We start from the raw sequence: 18,951 nt of genomic DNA, 5'->3' as shown, positions 1-18,951 counted from the left end.
CAGATTGGGAAAAGATCTTTACCAATCCTACAACAGATAGAGGCCTTATATCCAAAATATACAAAGAACTCAAGAAGTTAGACCGCAGGGAAACAAATAACCCTATTAAAAAATGGGGTTCAGAGCTAAACAAAGAATTCACAGCTGAGGAATGCCGAATGGCTGAGAAACACCTAAAGAAATGTTCAACATCTTTAGTCATAAGGGAAATGCAAATCAAAACAACCCTGAGATTTCACCTCACACCAGTGAGAATGGCTAAGATAAAAAACTCATGTGACAGCAGATGCTGGCGAGGATGTGGAGAAAGAGGAACACTCCTCCATTGTTGGTGGGATTGCAGACTGGTAAAACCATTCTGGAAATCAGTCTGGAGGTTCCTCAGAAAATTGGACATTGAACTGCCTGAGGATCCAGCTATACCTCTCTTGGGCATATACCCAAAAGACGCCTCAACATATAAAAGAGACACGTGCTCCACTATGTTCATCACAGCCTTATTTATAATAGCCAGAAAATGGAAAGAACCCAGATGCCCTTCAACAGAGGAATGGATACAGAAAATGTGGTACATCTACACAATGGAATATTACTCAGCTATCAAAAACAACGAGTTTATGAAATTCGTAGGCAAATGGTTGGAACTGGAAAATATCATCCTGAGTGAGCTAACCCAATCACAGAAAGACATACATGGTATGCACTCATTGATAAGTGGCTATTAGCCCAAATGCTTGAATTACCCTAGATCCCTAGAACAAACGAAACTCAAGACGGATGATCAAAATGTGAATGCTTCACTCCTTCTTTAAATGAGGAAAAAGAATACCCTTGGCAGGGAAGGGAGAGGCAAAGATTAAAACAGAGACTGAAGGAACACCCATTCAGAGCCTGCCCCACATGTGGCCCATACATATACAGCCACCCAATTAGACAAGATGGATGAAGCAAAGAAGTGCAGACCGACAGGAGCCGGATGTAGATCTCTCCTGAGAGACACAGCCAGAATACAGCAAATACAGAGGCGAATGCCAGCAGCAAACCACTGAACTGAGAATAGGTCCCCTATTGAAGGAATCAGAGAAAGAACTGGAAGAGCTTGAAGGGGCTCGAGACCCCAAAAGTACAACAATGCCAAGCAACCAGAGCTTCCAGGGACTAAGCCACTACCTAAAGACTATACATGGACTGACCCTGGACTCTGACACCATAGGTAGCAATGAATATCCTAGTAAGAGCACCAGTGGAAGGGGAAGCCCTGGGTCCTGCTAAGACTGAACCCCCAGTGAACTAGTCTATGGGGGGAGGGCGGCAATGGGGGGAGGGTTGGGAGGGGAACACCCATAAGGAAGGGGAGGGGGAGGGGGATGTTTGCCCGGAAACCGGGAAAGGGAATAACACTCGAAATGTATATAAGAAATACTCAAGTTAATAAAAAAAAAAAAAAGAAGAAGAAGAAGTCAATATGTCAGTTTCTCAGGAAATTAGGAAATGATCTACCTTAAGACCCAGCTATACCACTCCTGGGCACATACCCAAAGGATGCTCCACAAGAACACTTACTCAACTATGATCAAAGCAGCCATATTCATAAGATCCAGAAACTGGAAATAGTGTAGATGTCCCTGAACTGAAGAATGGATAACAAAACTGTAAATTTACATAATGGACTATTACTCCACTGTTAAAAAGTAAGTGGATATTAGCTGTTGAGTAAATGATAATCATGCTACAATCTGCAGACCCAGAGGGGCTAAGTAACAAGGAGGACTCAAGAAGGGACACACGGGTCTGCTGAGAAAGGGGAGCAGAATAGATTTGGCAGATAGAGTGTGGGCAGGTGGGGATGGGAACAGAAGGGATCAGGTAGGTAGGGTTGGAGGAGAGAGAGAGAGAGAGAGAGAGAGAGAGAGAGAGAGAGAGAGAGAGAGAGAGAGAGAGAAGAAGAGGAGGAAGAGGAGGAGGAAGAAGAAGAGGAAGAGGAGGATGAAGAGGAAGAAGAAGAGGAAGAGGATGAGGAGGAGGAGGAGAGAGAGAACTGGGAGAGATGACTAGGAGGAGGCTTGGGGGAAATGAAGTAGAAACCTAGTGCAATGGAAACTCCTAGGAATCTACAAGAGTGACTCAAGCTTAAGACTCTTAGTAATGTGGGATACAAAACCTGAACCAGCCATTTTCTGTAACTAGGCAAGGCTTCTAGTGGAGGGGTTATCCCAGCCCAGCTACAAAACCTTCGACCTACAATTTATCCTACCTGCTGAACTTGTAGGAGTAACAATGACTGATCCAACTTGAGACCCATGCCACAAGAGGGAGCCCATGCCTGACACTGCCTGCAGTGCCAGGAACCGGAAGCTAGGATAGCACCCAACATGACCTGAAAAAGCTGTCAATGAAATGATTCCTAATGATACCCTGCTGCACTTGTAGACTGGCATAATCATCAGAGAGGCTTCGTCCAGCAACTGATGGGAGCAAAGTAGATACCCACAGGATATAGCTCAGGAAATTCCACAGAAGAGGGAGAAATAGGATTGAAGGAGCCAGAGGGATCAGGACACCACGAGAAAGTGGCCCACAGAATCAACTAATTAGGACATATAGGGGCTCACAGAGAGGAACAGTCAGGGAACCTATCTGGGTCTGACCTATGCCCTCTGCATATATGTTACAGTGTGAGAGCAGGGCTGTCTCTGTTTTGCCTGCTTTTGGGACCCTTTTCCTCCTGTTGGATTTCCTTGTCCAGCCTTAATGGGAAGGGATGAGCCTAGTCTTATTGTGACTTGATATACCATATTTGGTTGGCATCCCTGGGAGGCCTGCCCTTTTCTGAAGGGAAACGGAAGAGGAGTGGATCTGGAGGAAAGGGGAGGTGGAAGAGACAGAGGAAAAGAGGAAGAGAAACTGTAGTCAGGATGTATTATATAAGAAAAGAAGAAAAATATATATATACACAAGCATCTATATTTACCCCTTTGCATGTGAGTATATATGGATCTTTCTTTTTGTCTGCCTGTCTGTCATCATCACCATTTGTCTCTCCTATACCTATCAAGGAGGAAGAGGAGAAAGAGAAACTAATACTTTCTTCTGGATAATACTCCAGAACACATAACTGATTGCATTAGTTTATGTTTGAAAGTAAACTTCTCAGGGCACACACGATCCTGCCCCTCCCTGAGGATCCATAAGCAGTTAATGGCGGCTGAGAAGGGAGAAACATTTTCTTTGGTGGTATAGCTAAGTTACTATGCTTCTGTATATAACTGTCAGTAAACTCATTTGCAGCTTTAATTTTTTCAAAACCTATTTTTAAAGATGGTTCTTAAATGCTTTAACCTCCCTTTTAGCCCACCACCCACCAGAGGTAGTAGAAAAGAAAGGAAGTGGACCTGTTTGGAAAGGTTCTTTGGAGAAACTCCTATCTGTTTTGTCTGGAAATCAGCAGTTCAGTTCACAGGTTTCAGCAGCAGAGGCTTGATTCACTTGCAAACACCTCATGGAAATATCAGCAGTCCAGTTCAGTAGAGTTGGGTCAGCAGCAGCAGTGGCACTACCTAACAAAGACAGCCAGGCCTCGGCCTTAACTGTGGGAAGGCAAGATCAGCAAAGAGATCTCTCAGCAAAGCAAAGATCTGTGAAGATACAAGACCAACACATTATACAGCTAACTCTATAAGCAAGCCTAGCTCAGCCCCTGTCACTGTCAAGTCCTTTTTATACTCCCTCTAAACATCGTGTGTCCTCCACACGTCTGTCTTGCCTCAGCATGTTTGTCTGTCTCAGCTGACATGACTCTGCCAATCAGCCCGAGTCCATGGAAGTGACAAGAAACTATAGCACACCACAGGTGTTTTGGTGTGTTTCTCTTTGTGAAGTACTGACACATGCAGCTCAGCTATGCAGTGTAAGACTGACCAATATGTGCAAGTCGTTAGCAAAGAATCCTTCATCATGTGTCCTTTCATGTGCTTGCCTTAGCAGAACATCCTCTTTCCTGTGTCTGCTTCAGCTAAATGTTCCTTCATGAGTCTGCCATAGCCTTTCATCTGTGTCCACTTCAGCTAAATAGTCCTTCACGTGTGGGAAGGACCCAGCAAAACACCCTCCAACTGACTTTCCAAAGAACCCTTAAGTTTCCACTTTACTCATTGGTTCACTTTTTGAAAAGGACATGAATATAGGAGGTGCAGGCCAGGGCACAAGACAGCCAGAGGCCACAGGCCCAGCCTGTTGCTCCATGGTGGATGCCACAAAGATGAGCGAGTATGTAGTAGAGAAATGGGAGAGAAAGAAGGGGAGTGGCTATGAAGAGAGGCAGAATGGGAGTGCAATGGTGGTGAGGAACAGCCTTATGTGAGAGGCTGTGGTGACGTCTAGGCCAGTGCTACCACCAAAAGCCCTGTCTGAGTCCATGGCCCTACAGAAACAGGGATCTGTGTCAATGTCCGTGGCCCATGTTACCACAGGCCATACTGACATTTTCGATCTGGGTTGCTGTCTGAGGCCATGATGATGTCTATGCTGAGCTGGTCCCACCTAATTGCCACTCCATGGTGGTACCAGAGTGGCAACATTGATGCAGGAGAGCTGGCCACACCCCCTTGCCTGGGCAGCTCAGGATTGCTGACCCTGATGGTATGGGCATGGGAGAGCTGTCAGACTGACTGACTCAAATACCACTCAGGCCCAGATCCAGTGCTTTGAAATGGCCTACTCTAACATCTACCCCACATCTGAGCTGCTGGAGCATGTGAAGGGGGCCAGTCCTACAGATCCAAAGTTTCAAGACTTTCATGACCCAGGGCAACAGTGGGATATCTAAGAGGAGTCTCCAGGAGGGTCCAGTCTTGATGCTGTAGCAAAAGCCAGTGGCCTTGAGTCAGATCAGTGTCTCATTGCAGTGAACATTTGCAAGTAAAGCTGTTTGGACGAAGGGGTATACTGTGTCACACACTATGACACACTGCAGCTTCCACAGCAAGTTTTCTAATTTTTTTTTTGTGGGAGGAGGGTGAATATGAAAGGACTGAGAAGTGAGTAGGATTGGGGTGGGTGCATGATGTGATATTCACAAAGAATCAATAAAACACTAATATGACTTATTTGCATATGTGGTCTAAAGAAATAGAACATACAAATTAGAAAGGTTCATAGTTCAGTAGGAGAAATAAGTAATTTATATGACAATGTAAAACGCTTTATAATTTAGATATGAGATTCTAAAGAAACAGAAAACAGGTACTGCATCTAAATCAGACTAGAAGCACCAAGCAAATTATAGTAGGTCAATACAGAGTAGTAAATTACCCTCTTTAAGGGCTGGTCATAGGTTGTAGACTGCACTCTGCTGTGTTGATAAAAGATCCTAAGATGGCTGGGCGTACACTTACAGGGATATGGGTCAGGAGCAAAAATGACTCAGTTTTGAGCTGACCACCAAGGGCCACCCCAGCATAACAGCTCACAAAACCTGAGAACCTGGCGCCCACTATATAAGCTTGCAGGCAGCTCAACTGGGTGGAGAGTGTGTGTTCCAGGTGGCTCAGTTATCTTTTTTTTTTTAAAGATTTATTTTATTCATATAAGTACAGTGTAGCTGTCTTCAGACACACCAGAAGAAGGCATCAGATCTCATTACAGATGGTTGTGAGCCACCATGTGGTTGCTGGGAATTGAACTCATGACCTCTGGAAGAGCAGGCAGTGCTCTTAACCACTGAGCCATCTCTCCAGCCCTGGCTCAGTTATCTTAAACCTCTCCCAGGCAGCCTTTCAAGTGGCTGGGCTTGTCCTAGAGTGACTCTCAGCAGTCTTTACTGTTTATTCTTGGGGAGGAAGGGGCCTAGTGAATCTGATCCATTTCAGGGACTTTGTGTGGTTTACTTCTGTCTTGAGCTTCCCTGTACAGTCTTATTCCCTGCAGTTTGAGTCTCCAGGAAATTGCTACAGAACATCCTCGTGTTTACAAGGCACTCGCTTGACTAACTGCTCATCTCCCCAGCCCTCCTCTTCTTTTTTTTTCTTTTTTTTCTTTTTTTTGGAGCTGGGGACCGAACCCAGGGCCTTGCGCTTGCTAGGCAAGCGCTCTACCACTGAGCTAAATCCCCAACCCTATTCCTGTATCTCTTGACGTTCCATGAAGTAGGTTTTCTTTTGGAGGAGTGGAGTTCGAAACATGGTTTCTCTGTCTAGCCTGGGCTGTTCTGGAACTCACTCTATAGTCTAAGATGGCTTCAAACTCACAGACATCTGCCTGCCTCTGCCTCTTGAGTGCTGGGACTAAGGCATGCACCATCACTGCCCTGCTGAAGTAGGTTTCTATTTTGTCAATTCCCCATTTTCCCTTTTTTTTACATTTTTTATTTTCCAAGTATGTCTCCATGAATATCCCAAAACTGACCTAAATATCCACTTTTATAGGAGGAAGTGCCTACTTGACTCATTTTCACTGCTGGTTTTCTTGTTATAGGTTGATGAAAATTCTCGAAGTTTGATGACAGACTGTCTGGTGATAAAGCATTTTCTACGGAAAATCATCATAGTTCATCACAAGGTTAAGTTGTTTAATCTTTCAATATTATCAATTTATCTATGTTTTCTTTAAAACAAAACAAAACAAGAACCTGAGTAGCCCTGGCTAGGCTAGAACTCAAAGGTCCGCCTGCCCTTGCCGAGTATGGGATCAGAAGCACGTGCCACCATGTCAGCCTCACCTTGGTTCAGTCTTGGTAGATCATGAGCTTTAGGTGTTCTAGTTAGCAGAACATATATAGTTTCAGATAAGACCTAATGCTTCCCTGAATTTCACAGGCACCTGACGTATGGTTCCCTTCTCATGTCTAGTTTTATTAATTTGGGTCTTCTCTTTTTGTTAGTTTTGTCTATCTTGTTTATCTTTGTTTATCTTTCCATGTAATTAACATCTGCCTTGATTGTGAGTGACTTCTTTCTGTTGACTTGGGGCTCGTTCGATCTCTGGAGGTCTAAGATAATGTTGTTTGGTCACCTCATTTCTCAGTTGTAGGCACTTGGAACTTTACACGTCTGAGGGCTGCAGGCATTGTACCCCATACTGTGTCACACACTGTGACACACTGCAGCTTCCGCAGCAAGTTTTCTAATTTTTTTTGTGGGGAGGAGGGTGAATATGAAAGGACTGAGAAATGAGTAGGATAAGTATGTCGTGCCCATTTTCATTTGTCTCTAGGGGAGTCTTTATCTCTTCTTGACTTCTTCAAGGACCTTTTATCATTCTGAAGTGTGTTGTTTGCATCATACTGTAGTTGTGTTGTCTGTGCTAGAGTTTTCCTTATTGTTGGTGTGGAATGTTAGCCTATCGTGATCAGATAAAACACAGAGTTACTCAGATTTCCTGTATTAAGGCTTTCTTTGTGTCCTAACCTGTGTTGTATTTTAGAGAAAGTGACATAGGCTGCTCTGTATCCTGCTATGTTCTGTTGGGCTCTGTTTAGTTCACTTATCTATGCTGTCATTTGATTCTGATTATCTACTTTTTGTTGGGATTGACTGTCGGTGAGAATATTGACGGTACTCACTATTGTGCTGCAGTTAATCTGTAACTTTACATCTAGTTACTTTGTTTTTATGAAATTGAGTGCACCTGTATTAGGAGCATACAAGTTTTAGAATTGTTATATTCTCTTGACAGATTTTTTTCCGTAATCAGTGACTGCCTGTGTCTTTCCCAGTAGTTTTTGTTTGAGGTCTGTTTTGTCAGATACTAGAACAGCAGCTGCTGCTCCTTTCCTAGGATCATTTACTCTAGTGCCTTTTCCTGTCCTTCAGCTTAGGGTATAGTGTCCATCTTTTGTGATGAAGTAAGTTTTTGGAGCCAGCAAATAAATGGTTCCTAGTTTTTGCTCCAATCCAATTTTTCCCCTTATGTGGGGAAATTAAGACCATTAAAATTCAGTCATTAATGAAAGATATGTATTGATTCCTGCATTTTGTATTACTCAACTGTTTTTTGTGCATGGTCTGTCTGTCTCTGTCTCTGTCTCTGTCTCTCTCTCTCTCTCTGTGTGTGTGTGTGTGTGTGTGTGTGTGTGTGTGTGTGTGTGTGTGTGTGTCCATCTTTATGGTCCTTTCTTCTTATTTTATCTCTGTCCTTGTTGAATTGTTCCGGTTTCTCCACTTTGTCTCCTAACACAAATATTTTGTTTTCTTCCTTCCCCATTATATTGACTTTCCAGAGTTCTTTTATTTGACTCACTATGTTTTTTCCCTCCAGTTCTTCAGCTTGTTTTTCTTCAGTACTCTGTTTGTGGAATTCCTCTTTTAAAATAACCACTGCCTTCCTTATTTCATTCATTTCAGTTGTGTCTCGTGAATACTCACAATCATTCTTTTGAGTTCTGTCTGGGCTTTCATCTACCATACTTTCCTTAGGTAGAATTTATATATGATTATTAATGTGGAAGGAGTTATATTGACCTAGTCATTTCTGTTTATGTTGTTACACTGGGATTTACCATCTGGTGTTGTTCGACTGCTTGGTTTATTTGTTTTGACCAGCTGCATTACTTCAGTCGAAGTCTTCACAATGCTCAAGTAGGACTGGGATGTGATAGAGTTCAGTGTTTAGTTCAAAAAGCGACTCTTCAGTCCAGGAGCTCAGGGTGCCTGGTGCTACGTTCTGTTTTCTTAGGAACTAGAGAGGCAGCTAAGGCTCAGCTGTTCTGTATTGCACCCAGATGTCTACCAATTAATGACAGTGGGCCATGCTTCGGAATACACGACCAAGAGTAGTATGGATTCTACTCTGACTTTACTCAGTAAGATGAGGAGTTGGAGCAAGAGAGATGGCTCAGTGGTTAAGCACACCGTTGTCTTCCTCCCTACTTCTAATCTTTTGTAAAACAATGAGCAGTATGTGCTTTTGCAAGAGTACCTGAGTTCAGTTCCCAGGACTCACGTCAAGTCTAGCTCCAAGGACTCAGATACTCTCTTCTGGCCTCTGGCAACATGCACCAATATAAACATGTACTGATAATTAAAAAATATAAAAGTCGATTTGCAACCTATTATAAGACAGAGAGGAGAGTGGGTAAGGGTAAGACTGAAAACAATTGATGTAGGTAAAGTAGCTGGGCAGGGGAAGTTGGGATTGTTAAGTCTGTGGGAGATTACATTTGTGACAAGAGGAAGAGATAAGGGAGGGAGCATAAGAGATGCAGCAGTTGGAGGTAGAAAAGTTACCTTTGAGTCAGCTGAGTGAGAAGCATAGTCTTTATACCTTAACCAAGCAATGCAGACAAAGGCAAAACCACCCCAAGACATGCATGCAAGCCTGAGAAATATTAGAAAAGAAGACGTAAGCGTCCTTATGGACTGAATTGCTCTCACAACTGTGCTGAGTTGAAGATGAAGTTCTCACATCCCTCTGACTCTAGCAGTTCCATGTGGTGCTGTGGGCGTTGGGGCTGGGGCATTGGTCCCAGAGCTTCAGTGTTAGTGGGGTTCTGGCCTGTGGGGGAAGGGATGTTGTAAGTCCTTTTCTGGTAGATTCCCTATACGCCACTGAGACCTCTAGTCCTGTGGATGGGTGTGTGAGCCACAGTTCCTGCAGCTTCTACTGTGGAGGCTTTCAGTTTCTATCCTGACTGTATGAGATCTCACCATTCATTTGTTGTTTTGCAGCTCAAGTTTAATTTCAGTGTAACGGTGAATGGGATCCTCTCTGCAGAGATTTTTGGGTCTGTAAGCAATTTTATGGCTTTGGATGATTTTTAAGCATTATTGCCCTATGTTTCCAATAGGTTTATAATTTGAATTTTTAGTTCAAAATCTTGAAACAAATCCTGAGACCCCCTACATTTTCTTGTTCTATATTAGCTGTTAACAAATAAATATGTTCTAAATTGAACATGTTTCTCCCTTTCATTGAGGGGAATGAACTTAAAAGTTCAACTGTTATAAAAGTTGTGATTTCCTTTTGGTTCTTTTTTTTTTTTAAGATTTATTCATTTATTATATATAAGTACACTGTAGTTGTCTTCAGATACACCAGAAGAGGGCATGGGATCTCATTACAGATGGTTGTGAGCCACCATGTGGTTGCTGGGAATTGAACTCAGGACCTCTGGAAGAGCAGTCAGTGCTCTTTTTTTTTTTTTTTTTTTTTTTTCCCGGAGCTGGGGACCGAACCCAGGGCCTTGCGCTTCCCAGGCAAGCGCTCTACCACTGAGCTAAATCCCCAACCCGCAGTCAGTGCTCTTAATCACTGAGCCATCTCTCCAGCCCTCCTTTTGGTTCTTGTTGCTGAATTCCAGTTATCTCTGGGTATTTGTAGTCATACATTAAGTCGAATTGATTTGAGAGATGACTTAGACTTTGTTTTTTGTTGGTTTTCAGGGCAGAGAATGAACCTGTTTTGAGGCTGTCCAATGGGATCTCTCTTGCTGTGGGCTTTCAGCACTATGTCAGGTAAAGACAAGCTTCCTGTCCCTCCTGCTTTCCTCTCTTATTTTGAGCACGAATATTGGTAGAAGCTAGAAATAGTCTGCCTGCCTTTCCTTTTCTCTCCCTCCCCTTCTCCTCCACTTCCCTTCCTCTTCTCTCTTCTTTTCTTGTATCTCTTCTGTTTGGAAGAGAAGTGTTGGTGTTGGGCGGTAAATCAACCACCTTCTTTGTTGGTAAGAATGAGAGCCTCATTGTTCCCTCAGACCTACACACAGGAAGGTATAGTGTGTGCAGAAGTCTTGAGAACCACGGGGCCACTTTCAGGCCATTTGCTCACAGTTGTCACACGCTGATCTTTGAGTGATTTTTGGAAACACATGCTTGGAACCATAAAATATAATTGTAAAGGAAAATATAATTTGAGAATAAGAAACTATCAGAGAGGGCTGGAGAGATGGCTCAGTGGTTAAGAGCACTGACTGCTCTTCCAGAGATCCTGAGTTCAAATCCCAGCAACCACGTGGTGGCTAACAACCGTTGGTAATGATATCTGATGCCCTCTTCTGGTGTGTCTGAAGACAGCTACAGTGTGCACATATACACTAAATAAATAAATAAATAAATAAATAAATAAATAAATAAATCGTTTTTAAAAAAGAAACTGTCAGAGAGACAACAAAAACAGGAGCCAAGATATAATCTCTGGAATGCCTATTTCTCTAACCATATGCAGATAAAACGGGCTAAGTGTATACTGAGAAGTTAAGGAACTTTAAATGCCCATTAAATAATTTCTTGATGAAAAATGTTAAATTTGTATGTTTTTAAGTAGTAAACCACAATTCAATTGGACTGAACCACACTGCAGCAGACTCCACCCTGTGCTAGGACATCCGGCACCACTGTCCATCCCTGGTGCCAAGGCTAACATGGGCCTGTTGGGAGAGTTGACCCTGACTCCAGCCGCTGCTCTGTGCCCCAGCCCCAAGGGCTTCTCCAGCCAACTGAACAGGATTTCTTCTGTTTCCATATCCTTTTAGCAGGTTCTAGCCAAATGCCTTTGAAGATAAGGATTTTTTATTTTGATTTTAGCAAAGTCTTTTTAATGTGAATATTTAGAACCCTGTACGGTTTGTATAAAAGTGTAACCCAACATGATTCTAGGCTTTTGAAGTATTTGCCAAGGAACCAAAAACTGTAACAGTGAGGTAGTGAGGGAACTAGAAGAAATGGTTGGAGTTGAGTGTGGTAGACCTTGCATGCCTTATGAGGGAATGTGACCTTCATTCTCTGTAGTGGGAAACTGCATGCTTTGGCAAGAGTATCTCACAGCATGTTCAGAATGCTAAAGGAGAAGAATTAGTACATACAGATCAGTGAGTTCAGTGGAATATGGACTAATAAGTCCTGAGTTAAAACTTTGTATATAGAAAGGCAAAAGTCATCACTTGAAGGAATTAATATAATAAGAAGACCAATGTTTGTTACCGAAGTTGGGGAGACTGGAGCAAGAAATGGTGTTTGTTTGTTTTGAGACAGGTTCTCTTATATACCAGAAAAAGTAAGCCGCCTGGGATTCCATACCCAGGGAAAGTAGTTTTCAAAATAAAACAAGGGGCTGAGAATGTGACTGTCAGTAAACTGCTTGCCGGATGACCCGATTTCCAGCCTCAGAAACCATGTTTAAAAGCAACACTCACAACCTTGCGCGCGCGCGCACACACACACACACACACACACACACACACACGGTTCAAGTTCTAAGGAGACAGAGATAAGGTGGATCCTTGGGGCTCACTGGTTGGCCAGACCAGCTTAATTTGAGGCCAGTGATACACTGTGTCAAAACAGGGTGGGTGGTATCTGAAGAATGACAGACAGCCAAGGTTGTCCTCAGACCTACACATGCACACACATAAATGCACGCAAGAATACACAAAATGAAGACAAAAGCTGGTCCTGATGGTTCTTTCCTATAATCCCAGTACATGGGAGCCTGGGGCCAGAAAAGGGACAGGAGTTTAAGGCCAGGCTGGGATACAGAGTGTAACTTCCTTCAAGGACCGCTCTGCCCACCCAAAACAAAACCAGTGAATACAAGATTGAGGCTTTTCGGGCATTCAAAAAGTCAAGAATTCACTAAGGAGCAGTATTATACCAATGCTTAAGGAAATCCTTTATAATTTTTATTCTTTGACAGCTTTATACATGCATATAATGTATCTTGATCCTACCCACCTCCAACTTGATAGCAATAACACAAAGCCATAAGAAGAAATGGAAGTGTAGTGTGTGTGTGTGTGTGTGTGTGTGTGTGTGTGTGAGCTGCTAGAGTATCACTGTGTGTGTGTCTGTATGTGTGTGAGCTGTTAGAGTATCACTGTGTGTGTGTGTGTGTGAGAGAGAGAGAGCTGTTAGAGTATCACTGTGTGTGTGTGTTATGTCAGCTGGTAGAGTATCACTTGAAGTTGGACCCTGATAAAATTTAAAGCCTAAAGCAATGAATTATGATTAATAGGTCAAAAGGGAGATAAAAACCTTGTTCACCCAAAAAAAGGTGAACAAATGGAAAACAGATAACAAGGGGATAGATTTAAGTACAACCATGGTTCTATTTATATTAAATGTAAATACATTTAAGATCTGGTAAAATCGTTCATTTGGTAGAGCACTTGCCTAGTGTTACCCAAGCCCTGCATTTGGATTTCAGTACCACAGAAACTGGGTATAGAGGTGATAACCTGTAATTCCAGGACTCAGGAGGTGAACTCAGAATCAGAAAGTTCAAGGTCACCCTTGGCTATATAGTTTGAGGCTAGTCTAAGCTAAATGAAACCCTACCTCAAAGAGGTGTGGGGCTGGAGGGATGACTCGGTGGTTAAGAGCACTGGTGGCTCTTCTAGAGGTCCTGTGTTTGATTCCTAGCACCCACATAGTAGTCACAACTCTCTGTAACTTCAGTTCCAGAGGGTTTAACATTCTTCTGACCTTTACAAGCATTGCATGGATGTGCTACACAGACAAAACCCCATACAAATAAAATGAAGATAGTTGTAAAAGGTAAAACACCAGCTGAGTAGTGTGGTCTTTGATCCCTGAGTTCAAGGCCAGCCTGGTCTACAGAGTGAGTTCCGAGACAGGCAGAGCTCCCTCCAGACACTCTACCCTTCACATTGTGAAGCAGCTCAACAATCCTCTGGCCCTCAGCCATGAGTGTAAAGGCCTTAGTTCCTGTGATAATGCCTGCTAAGGGAGACTTCTGAGAGTTTAGCCTTCCTCATTCTGTGCCTTTCCAAAACCTTCCAGTCTATAGTATACAGATAGCCCCTCCCCCAACAGGAACACGTGCCTCCAAGGGTCAAGTGCTGATGTACATTGAGAAATCCAATTTGGAGGATAAGCGTAAGAAAGCAAAAAAGACCTTTGGGTTGAAGAATAGGGCTGGATAAAGTGAGAGGAAGTTTCCCAATTACTTTCTAGAAAATACTCCTTTGTAGTTCTATCCAAGCATGCAGCATCTTATGTTGAAATTTGCTAGGTTTTATTTGTCCCATATACTAAAATAAGATAGAACTTGAGCATAGATACTGAATCTGGGGACTCATTTTCACACCTCCAGAACTTAGCATTGTGTTTAGCCTCTGATGCCACTCGAATCTATGATCAGATGGATATGAGGAATCAATAAATTGTCCCAGTGTTCTACATGTAACCCACATTCATTAACCACTACAAAGCTCTGAGGATACCAGTAAATCTCAGGCGCATCATACCTGTCTTCCGCGTGGAAAAAGCTAAATGTGACATTGTCTAGCACATGTACATATTCCTGGGAGTGTGGACAGGGTCAGGATGTAAGTTTGTTTTATACAAGTGAGTATATAGTTGAAGAAAAGTCTGACAGTGTTCTTTAACAGCCATACATATTTCTATATGGCCCTTTGGGTCTGCCTCTGGTAGCATCAGATCAGGAGCAGCCAAGTACTGCTGTCTTCAGAGATGCCTCTTATTTCATTGACTGGAAGAAACACAATTTGTTTATGTTGCCCAATTTGGATCTCAATTTGGATACACGTATGTATCTATATTTTGTACCAAAACTTAGAAACCTGAAGAATTAGAGAAATGAATATAAATAACAGATGTATGTGAACATAGGACAATTTGGGAGCTTTAGAGGAGTAGATGACGGAGCAACCAGTCTTCTGTACATGGGAGAGAACGTATTCCTATTGAACTGGGTGTTAACACACAGAGAACTACTTAGAAGAAATTAAATGTAACACAAATGCCAGCTTTAATAACTAAAACCTAGAAAGCTGGCATGGTACTCATGTAGGGTCAACCATGTTACTTTGGGGTAAGTTGTACTAAAACAGCATACTTATTCGAGATTGGATGGTTAATGACTGGACCAGTGAATACAGCCAAGGAGTGGGCTGCAGCCATGGCTAAGGTCTCGGACGGTTACAGTTCATAGTTTGACTTTTTGAGCCTAATGGAAAATGGTCAGTAGAGAAAGGTGTATTCTAGGATTTCCACAAGTATGAAAAGATTGCTACACCTTGGGATAAGGCAGCATCTTTGTTCTTGAGAACATTATCCAGAGGACAGGATGAGAGGAAGCAGCCTGGGGCAGTCCCTGGAAGTAAGTAGTTTTGAGAGGAAAGTATCTTCAGTCTTAACATGGGGTGTCATGGATCCTAACCATAGAGGGAGGTGTAACTGCATTTTTGGGATTTACTTTGAGATTGAATCTTATTGTAGCCTGGATTGACCTCCAACTTGATGTGAAGCCAAGAATGGCCTTGGACTTCAAATCCTTCTGCTTCTACCTTTTAAGTGCTGGGTTACAGGCATGTGTCACTATGCCTGATTTATTCAGTGCTGGGGACTGCGCCCAGAGTTTCATGTATGTTAAGTAACACCCTACCAGCTGAGCTACTAAACTACATCTCCCTCCTTTCCCCTTTCCTTTTCTCTTTTTCCTTTTTTTTTTTTTGAGACAGGGTTTCCTTATGTACCCCTGGCTGTCCTAGAACTCACTCTGTAGACCATGTCGGCCTCAAACCTGTAGGAATCCTCCTGCCTCTGCCTCTGCCTCCCAAGTGAGTGCTGGGAATAAACTAATGGCCTATGTAGCCTGGCACCACCGCCAGGGCCACTTTGATTTTTATTCTCAGACTATATTGGTTTCCATTGTTTCTAAACTTTGGTCCATTAACATTTTGGACCACAAATGAATGAATGAATACAGGAAACACACCTCATTTCTCTCATTCATTTTTTTTTTTTTTGGATACAGGGTCTCACTGTGTTAAAAATGTGTAGCCTAGGCTGTCCTCAACTTGTTGTAATCCCCCTTGTTCCCCCTTTGTTTCTTAAAAGTCAGAACTAGGATCCACAGGGAGATACTCCTCCCCATACACCTGGGTATGAGACTACTCTCTGGAACCTTAAAAGGTGCACCTAGTACTTAAAAGTGTAGATTTGATCTGGCAAGGTCTACCATTCAGTTCTACCATTCTCAGGTCATGCTGGACATGGTATTTAACCAGATTGCCCCTTTTCTTATTTGTAAAAGGTAAGAATAGGTCTTACTCAAGAAAGTCACGAAGAGGGGTTGGGGATTTAGCTCAGTGGTAGAGCGCTTGCCTAGGAAGCGCAAGGCCCTGGGTTCGGTCCCCAGCTCCAAAAAAAAAGAACCAAAAAAAAAAAAAAAAAAAAAGAAAGAAAGAAAGAAAAAGAAAAAAAGAAAAAAAAGAAAAAAAAAAGAAAGTCACGAAGTCTAAATCTTGAGATAGGACATACAAGGAATTTAACATGGCACCTGGCATATAGCACAACTTACCTGGAATATCATTACTCAAGTTTGAATCTGACTAGTCAGGCTTGCCCTAGAAAGGTATACAAGAGTTCAGGTGTGGTGATGAACGCCTTTGATCCAAGACTCAGGAAGCTGAGACAGGTAAATTCTGTGAGTTCAAGCCAGCCTGGTCTACATAACAAGTCTCAGGCCAGCCAGGGCTACCTAGTAAGACCCTTTCTCAAGGAAACAAAAACATTACACAAGAAGAAACAAATTTGTTGTGTAATACTTCCACAGTGAACAAGGATGCTATCTCCTGTACAGTGTACATGCCTGACTATTTTGATATTTTGCATGGAACTCTATTTGTTGCCATCATGTGGGTGGAGGGACAAATTCAGAGGAACTGAGTGTTCGCATTTAGACCTAGTAGTTCCTTCTTGGTCAAGATGTTGGGTCTCGGGTCACTTTGTGTGTGTGGAGCTTACCTTACAGATTTGTCTTTGATCTTTCCCTTCAGAGTTTATACTTCCAGATGTGAATTATAAAGTGGAGTTGCCTGAGGAGAATCAGTCTCAGAACGCACAGGGACCAGTTCTGCTACTTTTCCTATTTGTGGATTTCCAAAGTGGAGTCCCAGTACACCAAGGGGAAATCTGGGGTATGTGTAGAAAAATGCAGCAGCCAGATTGGGTATGCCAAGCACTAAAGCATAAAGAAAGGGCTACCTAAGTAGTGCGGACATCTGTCTAAAAGTGTGTAACATATAAAGAATTAGCACTGCCTTTCTAGATGGGGTCGAGGAAAGAAGCCTATCTTTATGCTAGTGAGTTAGGGTTGTTATCAGAAAGGCTTTCCTCCTCACACGTAGTGGATGGTTTCAGTTCGTGGGCCACAAAACACATGTATCTGAATCACTTGGGTTATTTGAAGATGGACAGCTCCCTGTGTGAAGATTGATTTATTATGTTGGCTATATTATAAGAATCTAGAATGCTTGAGGTGTGCATTTTCCACACACTTTTCAAGTGATCAGAGGTAGTGAGATTTGGAAGTCTTTGTGTGGCTTTTACTCACATTGCTTTAATCCAATGATCCCTAGGAAGTGGATTTTGAGAGCTGATCAATATATTCCTAAACTGAAGAAAGTTACAAGGAATGGAGTCTAGGCATGCTTTAGGAAATCTGTAAGCCTCCTTTGGGGTGATCCTTTCTCTGTGAGCCATGGAGGCCCTGCCCTTGTGTTCTTCATGGGGTGCTGTTGGTTCCCCTGCATCATGGGTGAAACAAAACTACTTATAACCCAGATGAAGCTCTGCCAGTGACTAGTGCCAGTTACTTGTGGTTGTCAGAAGTGAGACTGGCCCTTCCTGCCTCCTGCCTTCCAGCTCTTGCTGGTGTGTGCACACCCTGGAAGAGAAGCATTGCCTTCCTGTGCAGGCTTCCCACTCTGAGGAGCTGCTGTTCTTTGGTGCCCCATTTCATAGATTGAGGACAAGAGAGTGGGAAAGAAAAGAGAGTCAGGTTATGAAGCTCAAGCGAGGAGAGTTTGGTGAGGATTCTGGGGCATGTGCACACGAAGGCAAACTAATGAGCAGACCAGTAGAGAGGACTCAGGGTAGAATTAAAACAGCTGGCTTTCCTCTTAGCTCCATTCCAGCTTACTCAGTGGTGTTTGAAAATCAAGTCACATACATCCCTCATCTGAGCCTCCCTTTTCAACCATTAACATGAGTTGTTAAATTAGGTGATATCAAAGGCCCTTCAGAGGCTAAATGCCGTCCTGAGACTTAAGATCTGTTACTTTCTGGGACTGTAAAATTCTTGCCAGAGGCTAACTCTAGGATAATTTGATTTTGACACCGAGTCTTACTGAACGAACATACTAAAACAACTCGCATGTCTTGAAAGCAGTGTTGCCTATTATTTTTGTTGTACCTAGATGGACTTTCGTTTCGTTTAGCATTTCTCAGAAGGCCTGCAGCTTCTCAGCAGTTATACTCAGTGTTAGATTTTTAAAAAAAAATCACTGCTAAAAAAACAATAAGAAGGAAATCCAGGTATGATGCCACGTTCACTGTTTTTATTGTTGTTGTTTGGTTTGGGGGTATCTTAGGGTTTCTATTCCTGCACAAACATCAAGACAAAGAAGCAAATTGGGGAGGAAAGGGTTTATTCAGCTTACACTTTATTTTTTTTAAAGATATTTATTTTATTTATATGAGTACACTGTAGCTAGCTTCAGACACACCAGAAGAGGGCATCAGATCACATTACAGATGGTTGTGAGCCACCATGTGGTTGCTGGGATTTGTACTCAGGACCTCTGGAAGAGCAGTCAGTGCTCTCAACCACTGAGCCACCTTTCCAGCCCCCAGCTTACACTTTCACATTGCTGTTCATCACCAAAGGAAGTCAGGACTGGAACTCAAGCAGGTCAGGAGGTAGGAGCTGAAACAGAGGCCATGGGGGGATGTTTCTTACTGGCTTGCTTCCCCTGCCTTACTCAGCTTGCTCAACCCAGGACCACCAGCCCATGGATGGCACCACACACAATGGGCTGGGTCCTCTTCCCTTGATCACTAGTGACAAAATGCCTTACAGCTGGGTCTCACTGGAGGCATCTCCTCAACTGAGGCTCCTTTCTTTGTAATAATTCCAATTTGTGTCAAATTGACACATAAAACCAGCCAGTTGAGGGGGGTTTGTTTGTTTGTT

At 42.9% G+C, this 18,951-nt stretch overlaps 1 protein-coding gene across 14 annotated transcripts in view; it reads left to right on the top strand.

Annotated features, from left to right (window-relative positions):
• Positions 1-18,951, top strand: part of Top6bl (TOP6B like initiator of meiotic double strand breaks) — an 87,048-nt gene that overhangs the window by 46,472 nt on the left and 21,625 nt on the right. For 4 of the 14 annotated variants that reach the window (NM_001426986.1, XM_087573969.1, XM_087573957.1 and 1 more), the window contains 6 exons: positions 6,472-6,555; positions 9,663-9,718; positions 10,377-10,448; positions 11,257-11,452; positions 14,348-14,498; positions 16,754-16,894. In NM_001426986.1, the coding sequence (NP_001413915.1) occupies positions 6,472-6,555; positions 9,663-9,718; positions 10,377-10,448; positions 11,257-11,452; positions 14,348-14,498; positions 16,754-16,894 (700 nt within the window). Of the gene's footprint in view, positions 1-6,471; positions 6,556-9,662; positions 9,719-10,376; positions 10,449-11,253; positions 11,453-14,347; positions 14,499-16,753; positions 16,895-18,951 lie in introns of all 14 variants that reach the window. The other 10 variants (XM_087573999.1, XM_087573976.1, XM_087573945.1 and 7 more) reach the window with 3 other exon arrangements.

The sequence above is a fragment of the Rattus norvegicus genome, chromosome 1 (genome assembly GCF_021556685.1).
Source record: "Rattus norvegicus strain SHRSP/BbbUtx chromosome 1, alternate assembly SHRSP_T2T, whole genome shotgun sequence".
In the NCBI taxonomy this organism is placed as follows: Eukaryota; Metazoa; Chordata; class Mammalia; order Rodentia; family Muridae; genus Rattus; species Rattus norvegicus.
The sequence above is the reverse complement of the archived record's forward strand: the minus strand, read 5'-3'. Positions and strand labels throughout refer to the sequence as shown.